General features: G+C 35.1%; 1 protein-coding gene across 1 annotated transcript in view; it reads right to left on the bottom strand.

Annotated features, from left to right (window-relative positions):
- LOC105233496 (uncharacterized) overlaps positions 1-18,115 on the bottom strand; it is an 84,911-nt gene that overhangs the window by 42,507 nt on the left and 24,289 nt on the right. Inside the window, exon 2 of the mRNA XM_011215599.4 lies at positions 2,633-2,763. Coding sequence (XP_011213901.2) covers positions 2,633-2,710 — 78 coding nt within the window. The 5' untranslated portion in view covers positions 2,711-2,763. The remainder of the gene's footprint in view (positions 1-2,632; positions 2,764-18,115) is intronic.

The following is an 18,115-nucleotide window of genomic DNA, read 5'->3' as shown; positions in this document are numbered from 1 at the left end:
TCATTTGTTCATTCGAGCATTTCAATGTTGCATGTTGCTGTTGCATGCGTGAAAACCGCACATAAATTAGTTGCTTATTAAATTTCAATGTGAAAATGTGAAACGAAAGCGAAATCAATAACAAATTTCATAAATCATAAAACTTTCTTTGCCAACCCAGCTGATTATATAAGCAATAACAATGCGGCTATTGAGTAAATATGTAGTTGATATATGGTTGTAAATAAACGATTTTTAAGCCGATTTTCAATGGCACACTAAACGATTTATAAGTATACACATATTTATAATGAAGACTTGTGTATATACATACATATATGTTGTATTGTATGTAATTCATTCGCTATGAAACGAAAAAATGTTAGAGTAATTAACGGCCTTGCAATCAGACCAAAGCGCAGCGGAAGAAAAAAGTTACTCATATTTACTCGGCTTTCAAGAGCTCTTCGCTGGTTTTTGTATATGAGCTTCTTCTTTGTTAAACGGAAATACATGTAAATTTGCTTTTTCTTATTAAGATATATTAATTAATTAATTATTATATAAACAATTTATAGAAAAACTTCATAGACCAGAAATGAAAATGAAATGAACCTGTGAAAATGCTAAAAATTTAAAGAAACCAAATCATGTTGAAATGTATTGTAGACTAAAGATAAAATATCAAAAATGTAAGGAAAAATAATTTACGCGCGATCTGAGCTCGGGACGCGGAAGTTGAGGGGCGTGGTTGCATTTTTAAGGCTCAAAATCGGTTTAACTGGATTTCCGGTAAATTTTCAAGTCCTTTAGAAATGTAAGTAATGTCAACACCCTTTTCGCATAACCTCAAAATTCATGCGAAAAAAATCAAATATCCCAGTTTTTGCGCTTTTCAGTTTTAGCTTGTACAAACAAAAATTTTCTTTCACGGAATTTGGCTTCACTTAGCTGCTTATCTCACAAGCACACTGTATTCTTTACTAGATAAGGTATTATGAAGGAAATCTTATTTCTCAACTTAAAATCGAAAAAGATCCTACGGTTCAACTAAATATTCTTACAACAATTTGTCAGATATTTCAATATACTTTGTGTTTGTTGAAATCTCTATTTTCTGGTAGTATATTCTTCTTCTCTATTGGAAATGTGGAGAAGTTCACGCAAGTGAGGAAAGTTCTTTGATGGCCATTCACTTGGGTGTGGACAGAAAAGGTCATTTTACATTTGTTTCAAGTAGCTTATGACTTCCGGTCTTAGACCAATTATTCTCTGGCTAGCTAAAAAACATCCATTTGAAGCGAGCTAAGGTGAGAAGAACAGCCCCTCCACAGGGTGGTGCGCTGTGCTTGGGACCAGCCACGTAAAAACACTACCAATGAAAAGAAGAAAACAATCTCGTGTGAGAAACCCCTTTTGATGACGATCACTATAAACGTATTAAGGATTATGCTTTAAAAGCATCCATCTGGAATGCCCCATACCTTAATTAGGAAGGTGCCGCTGCCCAGCTGGTTGATGTCCTGATAGCATACTGCTATGAAAATTTTTGTTCAGAAACTGCAAAATAAAATCCTACTAAACAGCTGCTACTACGAAATAATACGTAGATAAAATAAGAAAAACCGCTTCTAATGGCGTATAAAATATTAGTAAAGTATATAAAATATCAATATATCTTATTTTCTCCAAAAATACATTTGTCGAAAAAAGTAGATTTGCACTCATTGCATTCTTCTCATATCTTTTTGTCATCCTCATAATAATATGGACCAACCCGACGCTATTTCGAGAATGTTTATTTCGTGATATCAAATGCCCATATCATAATATTCCCCACCCTAAAGGGAAATAGATTTGACAGACTGTTGGCAATAATTATAAATAAATTTTTCAAATAATTTAAAGAATTCGAATTCGAAAATTTTAAATAAATTTACCTACCCTATTAGAGGTGTCTAAGAACATATTTTAACGGAAAAAATATGATTTTTTAAATAAATTTTTCAAATAATTTAAAGAATTCGAATTCGAAAATTTATAAATTTTTAAATACATTTTTCGAATAATGTGGAAAATTCGAATTCGAAAATTTATAAATAAATTTTTCGAATAATTTAAAGAATTCGAATTCGAAAATTTTTAAATAAATTTTTCGAATAATTTATAGAATTCGAATTCGAAAATTTTTAAATAAATTTATTAATAAAATAAAATTTCAAATAATTTGAAGAGATCAGCATATATTAGATTGTTCTGGTCTGTTAGCCAAACAGTCAGAAGTTTTAGTGAAAATATATCTTTCATATAGTCTTATATATATGTATAAATATAGTCTTATACAAATGAAAGAAACGCTCCGATTTTGAGAATCTTTCTCACTGCATCAAAGATAGAAAGTGAAGGAGAACTTGCTCATAATTGGAGAAACCCTCTTAGAGGTGTCTAAGAACATATTTTATCGGAAAAAATATGATTTTTTATCCACCCTAATATGAATGCATATTGACGTTATAAAATGCGTTAAAACACAATATGGAGACAAAAAATTTCTCAAAAATAGTTTTTAAATCAATACTCTACAATATTTGAAGATTTGAAAAGTAATTATATCTTTCATTTCATTCATTTCATTTTCAGTTAATCTACTCACCATAGAAGCGGATTTTTGTTTCGCAAATGCGCGATGATGCGCCGAAATCGGCTCGCTAACCACGCTGCCAGCATCCATATTTATGATCGAGTACAGTCGTTAATGTTCACAAGTTTTGTATTCAAACATAACTGCAAATAAGAAACAGCAAACAAATTAGAAAAAATGGTGAGTACAATTTACAAATAAAATATTCAGAAAACCAAAAAAAAACTAAAAAAGAAAAAACCTAAAAATAATAATAAGAAATGTGTAAAAACCACACAGAGAAACCTTATAATTAAATCAAAAGCATTTATTATTATTTTTTTAATAAACACTTTTCTGAAAACTCAAAAAAATTGAAATTATTATAAATATATGCATAAGTAGTGAACAAGCAGTGAACAGCATGCAACCGCATAACATTTCTATTTGCATTAATTTCGATTCAGTTCCCTCCGAATATGCAAATGCGCTTGCACCTCCCCAAAATGCATTGCTACCCCTTGTAACTGTAATACTTTTGCCGCCGCATGAAATTCGAACGCAACGCATCGCTTGGTAGCCGCAAGACAGCTAGAGCAGCTCGCATTACCTTTGCATTACATTTGCAATTACAGCTGTATGTAATAGTATGTATGTATGTATGTACGCATACTTTCCAGACAACGCACAGTGGGGTGCGTTTTGTGCCGCTATTTAATATGCATTTCTTTTGTTACACGCTACCAAATCTAACCGATAATTTACATAAAATATATATTTATATTTTTTCGTACAAAGTGCTATTGCAAATGCAATAATTTCCGCTTCACCGTTATTATCAGCACTACTTAGTGTAGAGTGTTAATTACAGCTTGGAGTGTGGGTAATGGTCCGTTAAAGATTTTCAATGAAATGTTGAGCTATATATTTAAGCATTGCTACAAGTTTGATTGTCTGAGTGACGCGGTGAATTAGATGCGTTAAAAGGTTGTATTTTTTTTCGAAATAATATAAGTGTTTCAAGTTGCTATTTCGGGTATGTTAAATTTATTTAATGTAGTGGACCAGAAGTATGGAGAGTGCCGTTTAAAAATAGTGCCATAAGATAACCAATGTTTGCTCATTTTCAGCATTCATCTAAGTTAATAGGAACCCCAAACAATTTTATATAAATTATAGTATATTTACTATTTTTTGTCAAATATTTTGGAAAGATTGCAATTTATTGGCAGATCAAGGATTGATATGCTAAGTTTAGAGGTTTTTACCCATGAAATCTTCCCAACGTATGAAGGACCTAAGTGGCGAAATACCATTGGCTCTTCTCCCAAGAAATAGCATTACCAAAAGGGTTAACTTCATTAGGAAGTTTAAAGGTACCTTCAGCAGTAAGGACAAATGGAACGATTCCGCTCCCGAACCACGCACAAAACTCTCGACACTAATGGCTAATTTTCCGAGCATATTCCAAGCAGAGTTCTTTGCTATAAGTCGGTATATAGAGTTAAAGAAATGAAACGTATAACTATATTAAACGATAGTCAAGCGGCACTCAAAGAGATCTCTGCATACGAGATCAATTTGTTGGTGCTGGAGTATATAGAACGACAGAATAGTCTATAAGATCGTAACCAAGTTCACCTTATTTGGGTGCCCGCAGCATCCAGCAACATGGTAGGACCGGAACCTTTAGGTGCGGTTGGTCCCCACACCATAAAAGAGTTGGTAAGCAAGGATGAAGCAGTGGTAGGGAAAAGCATTGGCAAAAACTTCTAGGCATTCGGTGGTTACAACCTTAAAGGTTCAAATATATAATCAACTTCCCAAGAGAAAAACTAAGGCTACTTATTGCCTTCTACACTGGCCATTGTAAGCTCAAGAATCACTTATATAACACGAGCCTAGCTTCTTGTTCGAGTTGCCGGTTTTGTGACTTGATGTCTGAAACTTCAGAACACCTGTGAATTGACTGCACAGCAGTCCGTAGGCGCAGGATAAAGGCCCTTGAATCCATGGTTCCAAATAGAAATTTATCAATTTTCTGGGGCTATTTGAGACGTTGCGACTTAGAAGAGGGCACAATAGACCATAGGTCGCGGTGCAATCCTCATTTACTTATCGAATCTACCCTTGAACACGTCAACGATTATTTGGGTATGAGAAAGCTCTGTGCAAACTTTGTGCAGCGCGAGCTCTCTTTTGATCAAACCCAAGTTTGCTCATTTCATTTACAGTTGATGGTTGGAAGCACTGTTTGAAAAACGGATGCATTTGAAGAAAAAGACAGTGCTGTTTCGACAAGACCATGCACCAAGTCACAAGTCAGTGACAACAATGGCAAAAATCCATGAATTTCGCATCGCTGTCGTATCCACCGTATTCTCCAGATCTTACCCCCAGCGACTATTTTCTGTTCTCAGATCTCTAAAGAAAACTTGCTGGGAACAAATTTTCGTCAAATGATGAGGTGATAGCCGAAGCTGAGGCCTATTTTGATGCAAACGACAGCTCGTACTACAAAAATTGTATTGAAAAGTGTGAAAATCGCTATAATCAGTAGATCATTCTTGAGAGGAACTATGTTGAATAAGGCAAGGGAATTTTCGCTAAAACATAAGTATTTTAACATGAGAATTTTTAGACTTAAAGCAGAGTCAATGGGAGTTCCATTGTCTTTGTTTTATATTGACATATGTAATATCTAAATATCGGTTGATGGAACATAGTATATTTTTGAAAACTATTCAATAAATTCAACGTTAGTACCTGAGGCGATTAATTATTAAATATCGTCGAAATATTTGTAAGTAAAAAGCAAATGGAATTTCAAAAACAGAGAACGTTATAAAGCACGTACTCACGAAATCATTGTCGGTAACTATTCGAATTTTTACTTAATCTAACCTTCACTTAAAATACACTCACTTCACTTTTACCCTAAGGATTGACTAATTTTGCCTTCAGGCGTAGTTGTTTGATGCATTTTCATTTAATGTGCTTACAGCTTTGTACGTTTTCTTATGATTGGCTTGATCTGGTCTGATAAATTTATCTTTGTTTGGGATTATAATGAATTTCAATCAGTAGTGAAAACTTACATTTTTGCATATAAATAATTAAAACATGCAATTAACAATTAATATTGCATAATTTATTACAACGTCAATTAAATAAAATCGACAAAGGCTAAATGCATATATTCAAGCATAACTTCAGGGTTGCCGTTTTATGGCCATAACGGTTTCTGCAAACATTTACCACACATCGGCGTGACATTGGTGACATGTCGCAAGGCAAAAGCAAGCAAATTATTTCGTAGTTGCACTGTGAAGAAACTGTGGCAATGAATGAACTGCTTTGTTGTGGTGACAGTTACATTGGCCGACATGTTATGCGATAAAACTTAAATGCGCCACAAAAAAATTATTAGTTGATGCAAGAAACAAAAAAGAAAAATTAAATGAAAAAAGGTAAGTTTGTACATGAACACGGTCAAGTCAACAGAAAAGAGATAACTTTAAAGTGGGCACCGCTTGCCGCCGCGAAGGTATGCCGCGCGGTAGGGTGTGGGTAAAAACATGCATTTGGTAATGCAACACCGGCTCATTAAAAGTGAGCAAACAGCGCATGCGAGCGCTCGCTGTGGCATTTTGCGGCAACACACAAAGCCACGAAACAAACGCGCGGATTATCTTTCACCTGTTGTTTACGCGCTGCGCCCAGCCAACTGCTTGACGAAGATGCTACGCGTCGCAGTCAGTCGCCTATCGCGGGCGTCGGTTTGATTTCGGTTGCTGTAAGCTGTGTGTACATATTTTTAGATGGCACGGGTGGCGCTGCACACAGAAGCGTTGACGCAGCACCCGAGCTGGCAAGTTCAAAAGCGGTGTAATGCCGTGGCGCAAATAAATTTCATTTCGGTAAATAATGCGCGCTGATTTCATGTTTATCTTCTCATTTTTGCTTTAGTTTGTTTGTTATTTTGTGAGATTAATTTTTAATGCGACATATTAGTTGCTGTGCTACTTCAAATTTATAGCCGCTTAAATGCATCTAATTATTGACTTTCATGAACTTTAGTATAAAGCTAATGAAAACGAGATAAAAAGTGTATATAGTTGATATCTTAAGCATTCAAAATAAGTAAATAAGGGGTTCAGTAAGTTATAGAATTTCAAAAAATTACTTATTTTTTGGCTTAAAGTACACTTTAGGATCCAAAACATTATTAAGTCAAAACAATCCTCTCCGCGGGAATGCCAAAGCGTTCACGTTAGTGGTCAAGCAATTAGATCATTAAGGAGTTACATGGATTTTCAGGTTTAAAAAATCGTTTTTTTTTTATTGTCTTATTAAATTCTACAACAGCTCTAGCATATTGTTCGAAATTTTTAAGTGGATCCGAGTAATAGTTTCGGAGATAGAGCCTTGAACTTGGACTAGGGCTAAGCGCGCCGTCTTTAAACACGTTTTTCTCGAAACTGTCTTTTTGAAGTCGGTAGCCAAGATTTCTCGATAACTATTCAACCGATTTTCAAGAAATTTTACACAAGTCTTTGAGTTACAATTCTTAAAGACTTGGACGAAGGATTTTTTCAATTACAACTATTTCAAAAAAAGTCGAGAAATTTTTTTTTAGTTTGTTTTTTGTTTTTCGATCCTCTTAAAAAAATCATTTCAAAGTTTGCTTTTTTAAAGACATGTTCCAAAATGCTTGAAAGAGAGAAATTCAATGCCATTTGCCTTACTAAAAGTTAGCTTTTTAGGGCTATAGGAAGGTTTAACACATGAGGCGCTCTGAAACTTTGTAATCGGTCGGTTTTTGAATTCCCCGTTCAGATATATTATATTACTTTTCTGAAGAATCAGTTTTATAGATTTTATATAAACTTTTATACCTTCACTGTTCAATTCAAAGATTTTTAGTATGAATTATTATTTCTGATCAGTCGATTGTGTGTTTCAATTTTTATAAGTAATCGAGTTTATCTGTAAAATCGGTTTTATAAAAGCCTAGGTGGTGTCCTATCGCTCATTCTTAGATGATATCTCGACTAATTTCGTAAAGTAAAATCAAAATTTATGAAATCGAACTAAAAGTATGTCTATTTCTCATGTAAAAGCCAACATTAAATTCAATCAGACTCACAATAAATCAAATCAATAAAGACATCGGAGTCCAAATTTGTGCAAAATGTGATTTCAAGGTTTGACAGTCATCTGATAAATCGGGTTTAAAACTTTTCACTGCCGCATATGAAACCTCAGTGCCTAAAGTTGTCTTTATACCAACAATATCGGCGAAAGTACTGATAAAAACAATTGAGCATATTTTCGAGAAAGTAATATGGGCTTGTGTCAAAAATGTGTAAAATTGTCTTAGATACTTACATTGTGACAATTGTAGAAAACGCAAAATATTTAACTATTTATCAATTTTATTTCGTCACCTTCAAAGTAATCCCGATCAACGATTTTGCCAGTGATCGAAACACTTTTCATAAGCTCATTTTCGAATAGCCTTCAGCTTCTTCAGAGAATTTTGTTTTATCTCTTCGGTCGACTGAAAAAAAAACCGACCGGGCGGCAATTTTAGTTTGGGGAACAGGAAAAAATTACACAGAGCCAAATCTGATGAATATGGTGGTTTTCTGCTTTAAATTCGGTCACAATCGTTCTCTATTTATTCAGCTTTATCTGGACGAGTCGAGCAGGAACGCGTTTCGTGCCAAAAATATCCACCAAAATCATTCGAACGGACACGCGAGAGATGTCGAGCTTTTTTGCCAGCTCTCTAACTTCTTGCCTGACGATTTTCAAGCACTATATCCTTACATTTTTTTCATATTTTAATCAGTTGAAGAGGTTAAAGGTCTTGCAGTCTTCAACGATCTCTCGACCACCTTTAAGGGCTTTGTGCCACTCGCGAGCTTGTGTTTTTGATAAAACTGAATCACTGTAAGCTTTATCCAACAGTCACAACTATAATATTGGGAATATCTTAATGAGATTCAAAGAACGTTTCTTTCTAGTAATAGTGTGTTCATTTGCCAAAAATAGCATCAATGGCAAAAATCGGATCAATACTTCTCGTAGTTCTCACACACCTAATATAACAATTTTCGAACTTACGGTTGACTTTATACATATATATTTATATATGGTAAGTATGTCAGATTTGATTGCAATTTAGAGGACAATATGGCTTAGTGTAAAATATTTATACAATTTGCCCAGATCCTGATTTAAGCAAAGTATACCTAATTTAAGGACTACCCTTCTTTGGTATGACATTCTCCGAATGTGTCGGTTAACAGGTGCGATATTTTCCTGACACCTTAGACCTTAGACACTTATACAAATTGTGGTTCGATACCAAGATTGATTTCCCAGCCATCGAACCTTGCAGATTAGATTGTGAGTGTAAAAAATTTTCGGCTGTACCCTCCATGACTTTTTAAAAATTTTAGTTTTTAAAAGTTTATTTTTAAATCTTTTTCAGAATATTTTAAAGCCTCAGAAAGATGCGAAATAAATAGTATATGCAAAAGTTTAGTTTTATAAATTTATCCTGCTTTTCAAATTACAAACAAAACTCGTTCAATTGCCGGAACTTCCACATATTACTCAAGTGTTGCTGCGATCTTTCCCAACAGATACTTTTAATGGTGTGGATAGAAAAAAGCAAAAAGAATGCGTAGTTCGCACAAAACACAACTGTTGCGAACTTGTCAGTGCCTGCAACTGGGTACGCTTGCCGGCTGCGCATGCCTACTGCACCCACAGCACTTCCTGCGGCAATTTGCCTACAGCGCGACTGTCAGTGGCTGCAACAAATGGCGTTGAATAATGCAACCAGCGAATGCATCAACGCCGTCGATTCACACAAAATTCGCGCGAGCTAGTGGTTGTTGTTGTTATAGTTGTTGTGTGACTTTAATTTCGAGTTTAATTATTTCCCATACACAAATATCTGCCAACTTATTGCAGCCGTCAGTTGACTTCCTTCAGTTAACCAAACTGGGCGTACTCGTGTGTCTGTCTGCTATTAACTAGATAACAACAACAACCAGCATTTAAATGAAATTCCTTTCCTGAACGTCAGCTTGTAGTTAGCAGACACGACATTCTTCCAGAAGCCCACCAGCGCTTAAGAAGACACATAAAATATTTAATATTACCTTTGGTGGTGATGATTCTCGCCACAGTTGGCACATACATACATACATACATACATGTACATGCAACTTATATGGTTGTACACGAAACGGACGTGGGTCTCATTTTCTTCTTCACGGTCTGTTGAATGAGAACAATTACGCTTGGCATTCAACTATTTATTCTGTGCATATCAGTCGCCCCTCAATTTGCACTGTGCAATTTCCACACACACGCACCTACACATGTGTGTGTGTGTTTATATTTTGTCCCATACGCCTGCGCTTTTCACAAACCTACCTCGTAGCCGTCAGCGCCGCTTCACTGCCGTTTGCTTAATTATGTATAAATGTTCTTACTCACACACATACATATGTACATACATGCAATCACTTTATGCTTGTAGGTGTTCTTATTCTTATTACGTTCTTATGTTTTCTTTGAACAATTCTTCAATCCCACGTTTAGTGGGGGAGTTATCTTCGGCATACAGGCACTTTGTTTATTAAAATGACAGCTCAAATGAAGAAGAATGCTTGCATGTATGACCGATGACATGTTTGGGAGTGTCTTCGCCATAATGGAAACTTATACCCAACTTATAAGTAACCTTATGTGTTTCTACATATTTAAGTAAATTACTTCAAGTAATAACATAGTTGAGTACATAAGAAGTTTAACTACTAATTTTAGTTGGAAATATTGCTAAATAATGGGTTTCTGTTTGAAGTTGTACCTTTTGCATCTTATAATAACTGTAATATCTGTTAAGCATACTCGAGTTCTTCTCTTAGAATTTTTATACTCTCTCTCCCTTCTTCCAAAGAAACAAGGATTTCTCTTGCACTTAGTCGAGCGACTGAGGCAAGTAAAGACTGTATTTTTGGACACACACCAAATAACTACATTATGACAAAAAAGTAACTGTCATCAATATTTATTTTGTCGACTTCAAAGTAATCTTAACCAGATGTAATATCGATTTTTCCAGTCCCCGAAACACTTTTCTTAAGCCCTTCTTGGAAGGCCTTTAGCAAATTTTGTTTTATTTCTTCGATGGACTGAAAACGGGTTTCACGGAGCGGTACTTTAACAAAAAAAAAACAATAACACGGAGCCAAATCTGGTGAATACGGTGGTTGATCGATGATATTCATTGTGTTTTTGGCTTTAATTTCGGTCACAATCGTCGCTCGGTGGATGGTTGCATTATCATCGTGTAAATCACATAAATTGTTCTTCCATAATTCCGCCCGTTTGCGACAGATGTTCTCACGTAAATGCCTCAATAGATCAAACTGAACTCCTTATTGACCGTCTGTCTCTCCGGAACAAAATCATGATGCAGTAAATCAGGAATATCGAAAAAAACAATAAGCATCACCTTGATTTTTGAGCGGCTTTGTCGGGGTTTTTTTGGTTTCGGCTTGTTTTGCCATTCCGATGATTGTTGACATTTTGTATGTCAAACTCATAAATTCACGTCTCATCGGCAGTTATAATTCTCTCCATGATTGTGGGATCGTTCGCACGCCTAAAGAGACCTATTTGCAATACTATTTAAAAAAGAAATATCTTTATCGAGATGAGTCGAGTAAGAACGCGTTTCACACCCAAAAAATCCACCAAAATCATTCATAACTTTTTTCATATTTTCATCAGTTGAAGAGATCGAAGGTCGTCTAGAACGAGGGATGTCTTCAAGTATCTCTCGATCGTCCTTGAAGGCTTTAGACCAAACGTAGGCTTATGTTTTTGATTCACCGTAAGCCTTTTCTAACATTCGAAACGTTTCCGCGCACGAAATTTGGTTATAAATACAAAATTTTAGTCAAATTATTTGTTCGATATTTTTATTCAAAGTAAAAATCGCATCGCACTGCCGAGGTGTATATGTATGTACCGTATTTAAAGGCAAGCCTACCAACTTAGCAAAATACATTTTTTTGAAAAATAATTTCTGCGGGCAATTTAATTGCAATTTCCGGCTTCTTTTTTGCCTAACTGTATTTTCTTTCTGCTTTCTGTATAGTTTTTTTCATTCGCTTTTCTTAAATTTCCCCCTTTTATTAAAAGCAAATGCAAAAGAAAAATCCATTTAAGAAGTTCATATTGAATAGTCTTTATACAACCAGATTATTTGAGCGAGTTGTTCGACATTTTTTCTAGGAACTCTTCTTTATAACTTGTGACTTTCAATATAAATCTCTGCATAATTACGTTTAATTTTAGTTATGGCTATATCAATTGTACCATAACAGTTAATCTAATAAGCCACAGTTGCTACCTTCAGTGTATCATACCGTGGGACCCCATGTGCTTACAGCGTAGTCTTGGTAATGCAAGACAAGTGCACAAGAGTTGCTCCATTGTTTAAATGGTGCCCTGCTCAAGACATTTCCTGTAGTCTTCCCGTTCTGTCAGCCCCATTGCGCAGCCCTGTGTCGCCACCAGACAGTTAGTATTCCGATCATGATCCTACAGTCTCTTCTAAAGAGTTCCAATAGGAATTTTAAGTACTTGACTTTTGCAGTTTTGTACCCATGTAGCTCGTTCTAGGTTTTGATTTTCTTTGCCATGCTTCTGTCAAGATCGTCGTTTAGACAATATTTAGGTTTGCCAATGTTGATCACGTTTTCGGTTGTTAGCCGTATACTATTCCTGGAAATTTCGTCTACTATTTCATTCCTATCGATGATTTTGTGGTCTGGCATCCAGTAGAAGTGGAGTTGCTTGCTTTTGGCAACACTTTGCATTGCCGCCCTGCTCCCCAAAGCACTTTTGGCCGATATGCGAGACTAGGTTACTACCTTGATGAAATTCATATCATTTTCAATGGTTTTAATAAATAACTATACAACAAAAAGTGTTGAAGATAATCTGCCCTTTACTCGGGCTATCAAATTTACAAGTTCTTTTTGAAGCATTTTGACAGGTTCGTTTTTTCTCACGGAATTTTGCCTCTTAGCCAGAAACAAGTACACATTTTCTTCTCTTCTCAAGACATATGATGTTCATTTATCAATTTTGATAGTTATTTCACATCAATTTTTCTACTAACTACTATATATATTGTATAATGAGTCGGACAATTTTGTTAAGCTTGTTAAATTTTTTGTTCTTTTATTACAAAAAAAATTTAAAATTTCTACAAGGTGTAACATAGTATTTATGTAAGTACATAATGTTGCCACATAAGGAGTCATCATTTTAATCGAGAAAATAAAACGCTGTAAGCTATGACTGCTTTGTTGACAATTCAAGAAATTAGGGGCATGTAAAATATCTATGTTTAATATTAATATTTAATAAAAATATTTCATATCAATATTTTATAATATATAAGCTCCTCCTCCTCCTTCTACTTTTGAATTGTCAACTAAGAGTTACTATTTAATGAAAAAATGTTCGACAAATATTTCTAAAAAAAAAATAATATATACATTGAAAAGTTGTGATTGTCGAAAGTCATCGCTTTAACAAGATTCTCTTGGCTTAAAGGAAACAATTTTCCGCGCAAGTTTGTCGCTTAAGTCTTTAGTTATTTCCGCTCAACTCGTAGTTGTTTGTACGCAAATAATTGCTGTGTATATAATTTGGTATTTGGTATAAGAAACTTCAGTTGAACAAAGAATGAAAATTACACATTTCCACAACTACTTAAATATGATTTTGCTTAGAATGTCTTGAGACTTTTACAGGTGCAAATTTCCATCACAACACATACATGCATACAATGTGTACAAATATGAAACTATATGTGTATGAGAGTGTGAGTATAACTAATTTCATCACTTGTTTCTATTAAAAATAAATGAATCTCCCTCAACTGTCAGCCTGCTAATGTGTGTTACAAAAGTAGCACGACAATTAACAGATCAACTGGCAAAGATCATTTGCCATGTTCGTCATTAGAGAGCTATAGTTGTGAGTGACTTTCAAAGCGTTGGGACTTTGTTCTGACAGCTGAAATTATGAAAATTATATATAGATAATAAGTAGATATGTATAATAATATATATGTATATATATAAATTTATATATGTGTGTATATCTTAGGAAATATGCATATAAAAGTATATATTATGATATATATAGTATGATATATATGTTACTTAAAATGAATATTTATGCAGGTATGTAAAAGATTGTCGGTATGCGCAGCCATTAATCTAATTCTACGATATTGTAAAGACTCATTAAGTAGTGGCTAACAAAGCGAAATATGATGAGCTTAATAATAACTTGAAGCAGCAACATATTTATAAACATACAGCTGCGGTCAAAATAATAGTAGTGCCCACACATTGAAAAAGAAATGAAGAATAAGTAGAATGTTTTCATTTAAATACTTTCGTTGTTTTTTATTTTAAGGAACAACCACTCTTAACAATAAAATCATAAAACAAAACTTAGAAAAAAATTCATTACAACGTTTTAAAAAAATTATTTCTTACGACCTTATGCATATGGACGGTCAAAAAAATAGTAGTGTGATTTTATTTAACAAAAATATATTTCAATTAGTTTTTCTTTTCATCTGATTTAAATTGAAAATAATAAGAAAATTAATTATAAAATAATTACTATTTAGTTGCGTATCTTTTGTTCGATATTACAGCTACACATCGGCGATGCATTGAATTAACGAGATGTTCATATCGTTCCTTCGGTATCAATTTCCATGCCCGCTCTACTGTTTCTCAAAGCTGATTATTATTTGTTGGATTAGCAACAGAAACTGCCTTTTTCACATCGCACCACAAATTCTCTATTGGATTGAGGTCTGGAGACTGTGCAGGCCATTCCATGACCTCAACCCTGTTCCTCTGAAACCACTGCTGCGCCAACTTGCTTGTGTGCTTTGGGTCATTGTCCTGCTGGAAGACCCAAAGTAGTGGCATTTCTCCGCTGGCAAAAGGGAGCATGATTTCCTCCATAATTCGAACATACACAGTACGATCCATCCTTTTCTTTTATCCAGTATATCGGTCCAACACCGTAAAATGAAAAACATGCCCAAATCATAATACTTGACCCTCCCTGTTTAATAGTTTTAGTTGTGTATTTCGGGTTGTATTCGGAACTAGCGGGTCGTCTGACATATTGGCGAGATCCTCTTGCACCATGCAGCACGATTTTGAATTCATCTGTCCACAAAATATTTCTCCATTTCTTAAGGGGCCATTCCAAGTGATCGTTCGCAAACTTAAGCCTTTGCGCTACATGCTTCTTAGTCAGTAATGGCACTTTTCTTGGGCTATGAGCTGCTAAGTCCTATTCCCGCAAACGTCTACGGATAGTTTCCACGCTTGCTTCCAGCTGCAAGTCACTCTTGATATCAGTTGCAGGTGCGAAAGGATTACTTTTCGAGTATCTAACCACACGATTGACTAATTTAGCGGTCATTGCGGATGGCCGTCCACGTGTTTCATGTTGGGATTTATATTTTAACGCGTTTGAAATCATTGTCGGTGAACAGCCGATAATTTCTTCAACTTCTTTGTACGTTTTCCCGTTTGAAATTAGTTTTTTGATAAGGTTGCGCTGTTCAGCGGTGCAGTGCTTTCCTCGTCCCATAGCTGAACGATCTTTATCAGATTATCACAAAAATTTATGAAAATACATCAAAAAATGCATTTCTTACCTTTTTGTAAATCTTGGACACAAATAAATATTTTTTATTAATTTTTCGTAAGCTCACTCCCTGCACTACTATTATTTTGACCGACTCAATAGCCAACACATTTGAAAGTAAATGAAATAACGACTCCACGTGCTAACGTATACAGTTATAACGGCACTTTTTTTATTGAACTCTGTCTATAAAACATTATATTAAGGAGAATAAAGGGCAAAGAAGAAAACGCGAAAAAATAGAAACATTTAATTATGTGCAATAGTAGCACTACTATTATTTTTACCGCAACTGTATGTGCATACATACAGACACATATCCATTCGTAAAAAAAAATATATATTTCGGCACTTTGGTCAAGTTTGCAGGTTCACTCTAAAATTTAGTTCAACTTCGTAGAAATTGACTTGAACTTCTACATCCGAGTTGCTGACAGCTGTGACTCAAACCATGCGTGCCAGAGAAATCCAAGCCAGAAATATGAATAAGCACATACAAACATACCACACGCTCATTAGTGACTTACTTAGTTGGATGGAGGTTTATGCTTGCTTTTAGCTAGAAAAGCGCTACGTTACAGTTTCTTTTTTTGCGTTTTCGAAAAGTTGCCTTCATTAGTGCGGCCGCATTGTGACTCAAGTGTCTGCAGGCCAAATGCGCAGCGGCGTTGGACCATAAAGATCATTGATCTATTTTGCACGCACTGTTGACTCGGAAATATAAAACATAAATCCTACAGCAGATACTTTAATGCACTGACATGCGGTAATTGAATATACACACTGCTATATGCATGTAAGTGAAACCGAAATTGTAACTGTAGCCATGCGTAGTGCGCCGCTTCTCGATCGTGTGATAAATAATTTAATACAGCGGTCAGTTTCATATTTTATTTGAGTCATAAATCATATTTCTGCTTCAATGCATTCGAAAGTAAAAGCGCATATTTTAATTTATTTATTATATTATATGTTTATTTAGTAAAAATGGTTAAATTATTGGCTGATTAGGTCTTGAAAGTCATAAATCTCGATTGATATTGGTTTTAGTCATAAAATATACAGTTTTCTAAAATACTTACTATATCTTTTGAAGACGGAATTTGTTGCTAATTATTTATATATATTTATTTTTATATTTTATTTGACGATTTTGGTATTTTTAAAGCAAAACGGCACAATAATCCAATTTTTTGTTATATCATTAATTAAATTACAGGAAGTTATCCATTATTTATAGCATATTACTTAATCCAAGTGGTACTAGAGACTCCCACTAGAACATCCGTCATCTCAAACCGACCTGCCAATCTCTGACTCTACCTGAAGAATTCTAAAGTTCTTCTTGGCTTTGATATATACTTACATACATATGTTATAGTGACTCGATCTGAACAATTTCATCGTAGATTGCATCGTTGTCTTGGAAAAGGGTTCATGCAAAATTTCGTTAAGATATACTCGTATTGGTAAAATTAAAAAGTTTTCCATGGACAGTGGTTCGAAATTATCCGTTCCGGCAACTGAAAAGCTTCCTGGTGAGAAAAGACAGGGTATAGAATATAAAATCGACAGACGAACAAACGTACAAAGAGATGGACGTGGCTAAAGCTTCTCTGCTGGTTATGCTGATTATTTATATACATATATCGTTTATAGTCTCAGACCTTTCTTTCTGGGTGTTACAAACTTTATGTGAAATTTGATATACCTTCTTCAGGGTGGAAATATAAAAACTAGCTTTTTTCAGATTTCCGATATTTTCAATATATCCGATCCTATTTTATTTTGGAACATATATTAGTCAAACTATAATGTAATACGTAGGTGGCTAGAGTTTTTTTCAGTCCGTACAGTACTCTTCCAAGAACTAAGTGACAAGTTAATGGATGTTTTTCTTTAGAGAGGATTTATGGTCGGTACTCTTCGCTGAAAACTGCGCAACAAAATCGACGGGACGACTACTGGCCGCAGGAGTATTTACATGTAGAACCTTCGGGCAAAGCTCGGTGGATAATGGCAGTTGGGCAAAGATCGACTACATATCCGCACTAGATAAAGATGGCTGGCGTAAGGTATGTTAGCTACGCGCAATACTCTAAACATCTACTAAAGGGATGGCTCTAAAATGGACGATGGAATTGGTGCAGGAATACTCTGTTAGAGTTAGGCATAAGGCAGCCTTTTAAGTTGCCGGACCACTGCAGTATATTGCAAGCTGAGGTCTTTGCTATTGCAAAAGCCGCGGAGCTGACCTCTAATGCACCTGCAGGCAATTCCAGAGTCAACATATACGTAGAGCGCCAAGTAGCAGTCAGGGCGATGACATCTTATTGCATTTCGGTCAGAAGTATCTAGGCAGCAGTTTAAAGTGTTGTCAGAAGCAAGCGACTTCACTTCTTATTTTTGCCGGGCCACAAAAGCATCGAAGGCAGTGAAATAGTGGACTATATTGCCAAGAATGGCGTACAACTAACATGCGAATGCGTAATCAATATTGGAAACCTCGACAATCTCGAAAGAAGTATGGTAAAGAAAATCTCAACCCGATGGAACGAGGTATCTGAATGCAAAACTGTAAAAGTCATGGGCAAAACGGTAGATCGGAAGTACATAAAATTTCTATTGGCATGATAGAAGAGACTGTAGGAACATTATCGGAATGCTAAATGGTCTCTGTCTAGTGGCGAAACATGCCCACATGTCTTGCGCAGGGCACCA

The sequence above is a fragment of the Bactrocera dorsalis genome, chromosome 3 (genome assembly GCF_023373825.1).
Source record: "Bactrocera dorsalis isolate Fly_Bdor chromosome 3, ASM2337382v1, whole genome shotgun sequence".
Classification (NCBI taxonomy): Eukaryota; Metazoa; Arthropoda; class Insecta; order Diptera; family Tephritidae; genus Bactrocera; species Bactrocera dorsalis.
The sequence above is the reverse complement of the archived record's forward strand: the minus strand, read 5'-3'. Positions and strand labels throughout refer to the sequence as shown.